A 9546-nucleotide genomic window follows, 5' to 3' on the forward strand; every position below is an offset into this window, starting at 1 on the left:
AGGTCCCTTCCGACTCTAGCTACTATGAAACTATAAGGCAGCCCCGTGGGGGCTCCAGTCAGCTGCAGCAGGAGTCATCAACAGTGGTGAGGGGGAGGGGGGAAGAGCCACTTTTCCTCCCACACTAAGCAGCAGTTTCTCTTCTCTGCCACCACTGCTCAGCCCGGATAGGCAAGCCTGGAGCCAGTGGAGTCAGGGCCACGCACACTGCTCCCCATCTGTACTGTGGGGCTGAGGCCAGCATCAGCAGCAAAGGACCTGCTGTGGCCGGGCTTCCTAGAAAGGCAGTCCCACTGCAGAGCAGCCCCAGCCCAACTGTATGGCCAGGGAATGGTGTCTCAGTCCTTCTATTGGCCAAATCTACCCAACTGGCAGCATCTGGCCACGCCCCCTGGCTGCTGGAGTGCCTAGGGAGGAGTGCCCGTAATGGGGTGTGGGGGGGGCCGGAGCTGCGCTGCAGGGTGAGGAAAGCTGCTGCAAGCTGTGGTGGCACTGACAGCATTAGGAGGGAGGGCTCTGGCCCCCTCCTGATGCTGGAGCCACTGCGTACAGCCCGCTGAAGCTTTGCCCACCCTGCAGCAGACCCCGCCAGAAAGGGGCTCATGCTCCCTGACATTATTACAGGGGCTCCTGCCCCCAACAAGAGCCCTACCTCTTCCTGCTGCAGTAGCTGGACAGGGGCCTACAGGGCCCTTTGGGGGGCAGGGGACAGAGACGGGGGTTATTCCTCCTCCCTCCAGTATCTGGCAGACAGGACAGCAGGGGGACTATTCCCCTGCAGGGAGTGAGTGCACCAATGACAGTGGGCAGACCTGGCTGCCAGTGGAGTAAAGGGGAGACTAAGCCTATTCCCTGTCCCCCTCTGCCTCAGGGGCCATGGTGCCCCGCTGTTGCAGCAGTGAGAAGAAGCACCCAGAAGACCCAGCTCAGGTCCCTACCGGGAGCACAAAAAGGGGAGAATTAAACCCCTCTCCAGCCAGTTCAGCCCAGACTGGCCACACACCCATGCCCTCCCCCACCCACAGCTTCCCTGCAGCCAAGGGTGTACTCTAGAGCCCCAGGCGCCTTGCCTGAGCAACTGCAGGTATATGCCAGCATGTCTGTTCTGTTACAAGTTGATCCAACTTAGGCAAGTTAGACTAATCTGCAAAGGTTGAAGTGATTCAGGCTCCAGCTTTTTGAATGTCTCTCCCTAGCCTTTGATTAACACTTCCTGACTGTTACTCAGGCCCAGAAGCAAAGTGTCATCTTCAGCAGCAATCTCACTCTAGGACCCACATCCAAGATATGCTCAAGTTCTGTAAACAAATTGAATTAGGTACCTAGCCTGTCTCTGAAGTCTGTTGAGAAAGTTAAGTGCTCCCAAAAGATAATCCACAAAACAAAACAAAAACAGAACAACCCCCCGCAACATACACACACCAATGGGGCAGGGAATCATCCAGAGCAAGTCACCAGACAATACTGATTACAGAGGTATATCTAGGATGTGCCTGAAGTTTATGGACTTAACTATCAGAACGAAAACTGCACATTAAGGGTGCCTGTAGACATAGATTCATAGATTGTAGAGTCAGAAGGGACCACAAAAGATCATTGTGTCCAACCTCCTGTCCCTGGTAGGAAGGAGGACTGAGGTCAGATGACTCCAGCCAGGTGACTATCAAGTCTCCTCCTAAAGACCACCACGTTAGGTGATAGCACCACCTCTCTTGGAAGTCCATTCCAGATTCTGGCCACCCTTACTGTAAAAAAATTCTTCCTAATGTTTAACTTGAATCTACTCTCCACTAGTTCACACCCATTATTCCTAGTTACTCCTAAGATGCAAGACATTTGCTCTAATGCTCTGTAATTACAGTGTATCAGAGCCTCAATTAATAGACTCTGCTAAAGCATGCTAATTAGCATGCTCCAGCAGCCTCAGTGTCTCATGTACTCAGTATGCCCGCATTTCAAAGTGGTAGAGCTTGTTAACTAAAGCTCACATAATGAATTTTAATTAAAGCACCCCCACCACCATTTTGAAGTGTAGGACACTGAATACACTTGATACTGTTGGTGCTTTAATTAGACCAGCTCCTGAGAGCCACTCTAATTAAAGCACCCCCACCCCCAAAGCACATCTAAATATGCCCTAAGTGCTTCCATCTACTTGAGAAACAAAGGCTGGAGTCTTGTTCTGAGGGAGGTGTCTGCCTGAGTAGGGATCATTATTTTTTTTAGAAGTCAGAGAGGCGAAGATACTACAATAGCACAGTGGTTAAATACTTTATTCAAAACTGGGAAACCTAAATTACAGGCCTCAGTCCAAAGAGGTTCTTCTATGTCTCAAAAGTATACTCTAACAACCAGATCATAGAATGGTTAGGATGGAAGCATCCTTCACCTCACCTATGGAATCTGGGGCCTTGGGCAAAATTAATACTTCAAACTCCTAAAACTAACCAAACTGCTTAGGACTTCCTTTCATACACCTTGAACTTTGATCCTCCTTTATAACTCCAACAAGTCATTTCAGTTATAAGCTTCCATTGACAACTTCCTATAGATAGCGTACAGGTAATCTGTAACAGCATTCTGTCAAAAAACCCACAAAAACTGGGGGGGAGGTGCAGACTTGACTTGGGGAAAAATCTGCCACCCAATAAGGTCAATAGCCAAATTCCCCACTCACTTCAAAAGAGTACAGAATGTCACCTCTGGCTTCCATCCATCAATCTGCTTTGGGATTTAAGACTGAAAGACCAAGAAGTGCTAAGAATGATCATCTTCTCTACCTATTGTCCATTCCTATGCTCTATATGAACAAGTTCAGGCAGAACTGACAGGCACCATAAATCACTGTTCAACATGGTGAAAATATATTAAATCCAACCCAAACAGATCACAGAATACATTATATATCTTGTAGTGTAATGCAGCATAGTAAATGGTCCTAAGACTATGATTTACTACCTGCTTTTCTTGACTTCTGTTTACCATCTCTCAGTGTGCTGTGTCAGGAAATCCTGTAACCATCTTAAATTCTCACCTGAACCTTTTTTCCTCAAATGATGTCATCTTTCAGCAACACACTACAAGTGTTCCAAGCATTCATCACTCTGACAAGAATACATTAATCAGCGCAACAGCTTTGATAATTTACAGCATTACTGAAAAGCTTATATTTTTCTGGGAAGAAAGAACGAGATAAGCAAATAAATTTGAGATACAGAAAGTCCAGTAAGACAGTGACAAAGAACCAGTGAGACAGTGACAAAGGACACACCCAAATTTTCATTTAAATTTGCTAATATTCAGTCAAGACATGCATATGTGCGCACATGCATGCATGTGTTTACATTTTTATTTTACAGTGGTTTTGCTTCTGTTCATCCATCGCAAAAATTTATAGAATTCCTGATTTGCTTTGTCTTTGATTCATTAAATCAAGACATAAGAACAGTATAGCCATAATTAATATAAAAAAGGAAATAAAATTAAAACTGGAACAAGTCTATATAATCTGAACAAGTTAATCAGTATAAAACCACTGCTGCATTTAAGAAAAAACAAATTCTGGTTGGTATATTAAATTAAAAAAACAGTGATTTAGAATTCAAATGAAAAGTACCTTGCACATAAATACTTAATTTTAAGACCAATTTATTCAAATGAGATAAATAAGTTCTAAGTCAGCATGCTATAATAGTTGTACTCAGGGATCTTCACTATACTGGCCACTTAAATTTTATCATGTTACCAAAGAAATCAATGCGCAAGTAAAGTTATGTTAAATGTTTAACACACCAGTGCTACTGCAATAACGAAAGACAATTCAGGTCTAAACAACAATGAATTCTGTATTAGCTAGAATTTTGTATCCATTAGATACCATGATCAGAATTTTTTTTTAAAAGCTATCCAGTAATGTCACAATCATCTTCACCAGAGCAACTGTTCATTTGGCAGACAAATGCTATTTGTAACTATTTCCATAGCTGCAACCTCTTTTACAATTAATATATATATTAAAAAAAAAGGAAAACAGAATAGTGTTAATTATCCTAGCAAGTATTCACCATTGTATTTGACTGCTCTTAAGGCATAAAGATTAATTAACTGCTTTTTGTGCTTATTCAAAATTTATCTGAATATGTGAATGAAAAAAGCTTGAAACCAACTTGAATGACTGTTGCATGTAATGCAGGATTAAAAAATATCTATATATTTGGAAACTTATGTATGCAAAGTCTTCTTAATCAGCAACCTGCCAGCCACTTTTTAAAACCTATGACACTACAGCTATTTCAGTTTAAGTCATATGTTTCACATGAGAAATTAAAAGACTTCAAAACCCATCAGTGCATAAGGTAACAACAGTACATATTTTTTTTCCAACAACAGAGTAGGATCATTGTATCTGCTTCCTTCAAACAGAAGGCTTCTGTATAAAAACACTAAAGGCAGCTTTTAATCAAAAGAAGCTTAACTATTCTTAATTCAGTTAAAAATAAATAAATAAACCTCTCTCATATGTAACCCACCTATTACGAAAAAAGCCCTCCATGTATATATGATGCACATCTCAGCTCATTTTTAACCCATCAAATGTTAAAACTTTGCCTTCTAACACGCCTATTTAGTCACAATCTACAAACACTACTGACAAACATTAGTGTTTGAAAGTTTGAGACTTAACGCTGTTTTTTATAATTTAGAAATTGTAGCAAAACCCCCAGTTTTTCTGTTTTTATTTATTTTAAAAGGTATTCCCTCCCCTTCCCCAACCATTTCTGACTTTTTCTCTCCTTCTCTATTCCCTATAGATAAGTGTAAGTAAGCTAAGATGTTAAAGCTTATCCTACATCTTATTTTAGGTAGTAAGTTTTATTTTTCTCTCCCCTCTTTGCAAATAAGTTCCCTGCTATTTTGATATCGATACCAACTGTTTTATAAGTGATAATTATTATGTTTGTACTGCTTTTATATTGTGTGATTACTGTTTTAGGCCTATATATGTAAATTAGCATAAGTCATGTCAAGTTTCCATTTTGTATGTCAAGCCTCTATCTTGTGTCCTCTGTCCGGGCATCCCCCGCGTTGCAACTGTATGAGTCACGTACCCCTCCCATGTAAATTGGTTCCCAGATGAATGAGAGCGATTGGGAATGATTGAAATACAAAGGTAGCAGGCTTCTACTGAATGGCCTGTAACGACCAAGCCATCACCTCACATTGACTCATCCAAAAATCACAGACCGCACCCAGGAACAGAGACAAGAACCCAGTATTTGAAAGACAAAAGACCCTACAGAACCAGCAACTCTACCATTGTACCCCACCATTACAGACACCTGAAACTGCACATCCCTGCATGGAGCACACGTGCTTAGTACACCAGGGGCTGACCCTTGCCTGGGAATGCCTCCTATCACTAGGGTCACACAAGGTCTGCCCCTCTAAAAAGAGGCAGTGAAGACAGACCCAGTCGGACACCCTCTCCATTTGGACCAGCACCATGCCACACCACATATCCACCCAGAGACCCTGCTGGCGACCCCCCTCTGGACAACATCTACTGTACAAGGGCCGCTTTCCAGCCTGGATAGGTAGCTATCACCCACCACCCCCTCTTCAATCAAGGACTTGGACTCTGCTTCTCTTCCCTACCTGGACCCTTCCACTGAGTCCCCTTCTCCTGCTGCCATTGTGAGTGTGTGTGTGCGTGTGCGTGTGAACCAATAACTTCATGGGGTTGTGCAGTGTGTTGCCTGTGTAATAAAACTGTTATTTAGGTTGGGTTTTGCTTTCCTATGGTTTGGCCCTGCTACAATCTCTGCTCCTCGCCCCTCTAACTTCTGTCTCATTTCTCCCTCTCCTGCTTCTGGCTCACTGCCACCTCCAACACCTGTCCTAAGCTCCTCTCTGCTTCTAAACCTCCTGTTTCTTTGCCACTTTCTTATCCCCACTGCCTTTGCCTTTTCTCCTGAGCAACCAGGTTTCTGCCCCAGTTTCTTTCCTGGCTGTCTCCTCCTTGCCACCACTTATCTGCTCCCCGCCAGTATCTCAGCTGTCTGCCTCAGTTTCCAGCCCCACTCTACTTAAGTAAACCCAAGCCTCAGTTCCTCAGCCAGCTTCTCTGTAGTCTACCGATTCTAATCCTGGTTCTGGCAACTTTTACTCCCTGCACTTTAATTCTCTCTCACCTGAATCTTCGTTCCCCCAAGTATCCCAGGTCCCCCCAAGCACACACATACATGCTGTACCATCCAAGTTAGGAACTTATGCACGCGCGTGTGTGTGTGTGATACAAATTACTGATCTGTGTCTAACTTTTGGGTGTATAGTGTATGTGTTTGAATTGGTGATAGGTATGCATGTGCCTAGGCTGGTTTGGATACGTATGTGCCAGAGCTGGTAGTGTGTGTGCACCTAATTGATTTGTTTGTTTGTATATGTGCAATTGTGTCTCACTCTAACAGCACAATATTGAGATCCTGAGAGTTGGCCTGACCCCACAGGGCAACAAATTGTGTTATATTAAAAATGCTGGTTTATGACCTTCTGATACAAGAACATTTCTTTCCTAACAATGAATGAAACTGAAAAAAAAAAATATTGCAAAATGTAACAATAAATATTTTGGTCAGAAATAAATCCAGAAATATATACCTCGTGTAACAAAAACAAAAGGGTTGTAGTTAATAAGGACATTTAAAAGGATTATTAATTTGAATGAATGAACTGTTTAGAAACAGTCTCATACAGCTAAAAAAAAAAAAATTACCTGTAAAGGAATCATTCTGTGGAGCTTCAGTGCCCCCTTCTGGTGGATTTTAGCAAAGCAGCTTCCACAATAATCTTCTCCACACTCTAAGCATACCTTGGGGGGAAAAAACCAAACGAAACAACAACAGTAAATGGTTTTAGAATTATTACTGAGTTTTGTTTTTCTTGCTCATTTTTTCCAAGATCTTTACAAATAGAAGCTGAAGATATAAAATGAGAGCTCTGCAGGGATCTGCAGTAGTATTAAATAATTAATTTTTACATACCTCATAAAATTTTAGCAATAGCATCTTAGTCATAATGAGACACTTACCCGAGTCACGAAACATCACTACAAATTACAAACAATCTCTGCTTAACAAAGCCCATAACAAAAACCAATGCTCATATTGCACTCTTAACATGTAGAACAACTCACAAATAATCTGTCCACAGTATACCAAGCTACAATCTGCATTATCAGTCTCTTACTTAAAATGAGCACTTAAAAAATTCACCTGCCAACAATAAATGAGAACAAAAGAACTAAATATTGATAACTAAGCAAACTGCAAGCAATGGTGATGCTAGAGGATAACCTGGGATTTTTTTAAAGTTCCATCAAAGGAAAACAGTAGTAAAAGGGGAAAAGAAAAAAAAATTAAATCTTTGTTCAATTTTTGTGTGCATGCTTCCAACACCAACTGTTTATTATTTTGAATTTGCCATATAAATAGCACAGTTCTGTCTGATTATATGCATTTAAAATAAAAGACAAAAGTATGCTTATGATTTTCTATTATACTATGCAAATACAATACACAATAATTTTTAGTAGTATAATCACACACTGGGAGGCATCCATAAAGATTTGCTGAGCCAATACTGATGACTGATTACTGACCAGCCATACCAGCTGATACCAATCCAATTGCAGATACCCAGCCCAGCAGCTTGGACAGCAGTGTCTGGCTGGTAAGGCTGTGGTGGGAAAGAGAACGGGGGGCAGATCAAGGCCCCCATGGCAAGGGAGGCACTGCCCAGCCAGGGTGGGGCGGGGTGCAGGACAGAGCCAGTGGCTCATCCGGGGCCGCAGCTTCCACTGCTGTATGTACCCCGGGAGGGCGGGGGAGAGGGGCACGTGTCCCCTGGATCTGTGCATGGAGCAAGGGTGTATGCTCAGGAACAGGGCTGCTCTAGTCTCTTCCCAGTGGCTGCACTTGGGCCAGGAGGAGCAGGCAGCAGCAGTGGAGCTGGGAGGAGGGGGCTATGGTGAGTTTTGGGGTGGTTCTAGACCCCCACTTAACCCTCCTCCTAGTACTGCTGCCACCCCATCCTGCCCTGCCCAAGCACAGATGCTGAGAAGAGGCTGGAGCGGCCCCAGTTTCAGGCGTGTGGCAGGCAGCCTGCCCTCACCCCATGCACAAATCTGGGAGGCACAGGCCCCCCACACCTCCCCCAGAGGTGCACATAGCAGTGGCAGCCGTCTCAGCCTCCTCGCCCCCATGGACGAGCTGTTGGCTCCATCAGGTGCCCCACCCCACCCTGGTTGGGCAGTGCGTGCCCCTGCCTCTGCCCCAGCCCCAGCCCCAGCCCCACGCCCTCCCTCAGCACAGGGGCTGCGATCTGCACCCCCCTTCCCTCCACAACACTCCTTCCCCTCAACAGACTTACCAGTCAGACACTGACTGCCAGGCTGCACTCCTGGCCACATGCATGCTGCAGCTGCAGACATGCCGCATTTGACATGTGTGTGACATTTATCAGCAATATCACCCAAAAAAAGCTGAATGCTGATAATGTCCATTTTTCTTTCATCAGTGCTGATACGATATGGACCAATGTATCAGCGTACCTCTGTCACACACATAATACTAAGGAATCCAAATAGCTCCTTAAAATGTTAGGTATTTAAAAGGGACCTAATATTTTCTGTTTATATATTCTAAAATGTTCAGACAATCCACAAGACAAATGTATTATTTCTGTCAAATATTAAATCCTTTAGTTCACATGTATGGAAGTATTAAGTTCTGACCCAATGCACAGGACATTAACTTCTCCTCCATTTCTTAAATTTGCATCTAAGTTAATGCTTGAACAATTTTCATTATCATTACCTGGATCAATACTTACAAACTATTTTTTACAGCTTTGGTGAAAAAAATATTTATTTTCATCAGGTAGTGTTAGCTTTCAGTTAGCTGAGAAATTAGGTGATAGGGCAATTCAGCAGTCAGCTCATAAGACAAATTTCATCTTCTAAGAGATAAGCAAAGCCTGACTTTGGTTATTTGCCTTTTCATTGAAAAAGGGAGGGAGGGAAGGAAGAATCAGCCCCAAGAACTTCCTTTACCTGGGAAGTTAAGGCAAAATAGTTCTGTAGTATGGGGAAAGTATATGCTGCTACAATGAGCTCTGAAACAAGCCATCTAAAAAGTATTATAACTCTTCAATTGGATTAAGAGACAGGCAGGAAACCGGCCTCAGAATTAATGATCTTCCAGTGGTTCTGGTGCATGTGGAGATTTAAATCACCTAGGCTGAGTACAGACATTTCAAAAGCCCAAGCCTGAATCGGTTCAATCTTTGCAGGTTAGTCTAAACTGCATAGACTGGACTGAAAAGCAAGCAAACAGACATTCACTTTTGATTCCACAAATGCAGCCACTTGCCTGCAGTGGCTCAGGCTAGAAGCTGGGGGGCACTAAAGCAAGCCCACCTTTCCCTTCAGCAGTAGCCAGAAGGCTGGAGGGAAGCTGGGAGAAAAGCCCTCCAAGCTCTTCCCCCCCC

The 9546-nt window shown here is 43.3% G+C and overlaps 1 protein-coding gene across 4 annotated transcripts in view; it reads right to left on the minus strand.

Moving 5' to 3' along the window:
• ZBBX (zinc finger B-box domain containing) overlaps positions 1-9546 on the minus strand; it is a 69102-nt gene that overhangs the window by 42055 nt on the left and 17501 nt on the right. For all 4 annotated transcript variants that reach the window (XM_019532682.1, XM_019532683.1, XM_019532681.1 and 1 more), the window contains one exon: positions 6773-6868. In XM_019532682.1, the coding sequence (XP_019388227.1) occupies positions 6773-6868 (96 nt within the window). The remainder of the gene's footprint in view (positions 1-6772; positions 6869-9546) is intronic.

Source organism: Crocodylus porosus, unplaced genomic scaffold (genome assembly GCF_001723895.1).
Source record: "Crocodylus porosus isolate Cpor-Errol unplaced genomic scaffold, CroPor_comp1, whole genome shotgun sequence".
NCBI classification, from domain to species: domain Eukaryota; kingdom Metazoa; phylum Chordata; order Crocodylia; family Crocodylidae; genus Crocodylus; species Crocodylus porosus.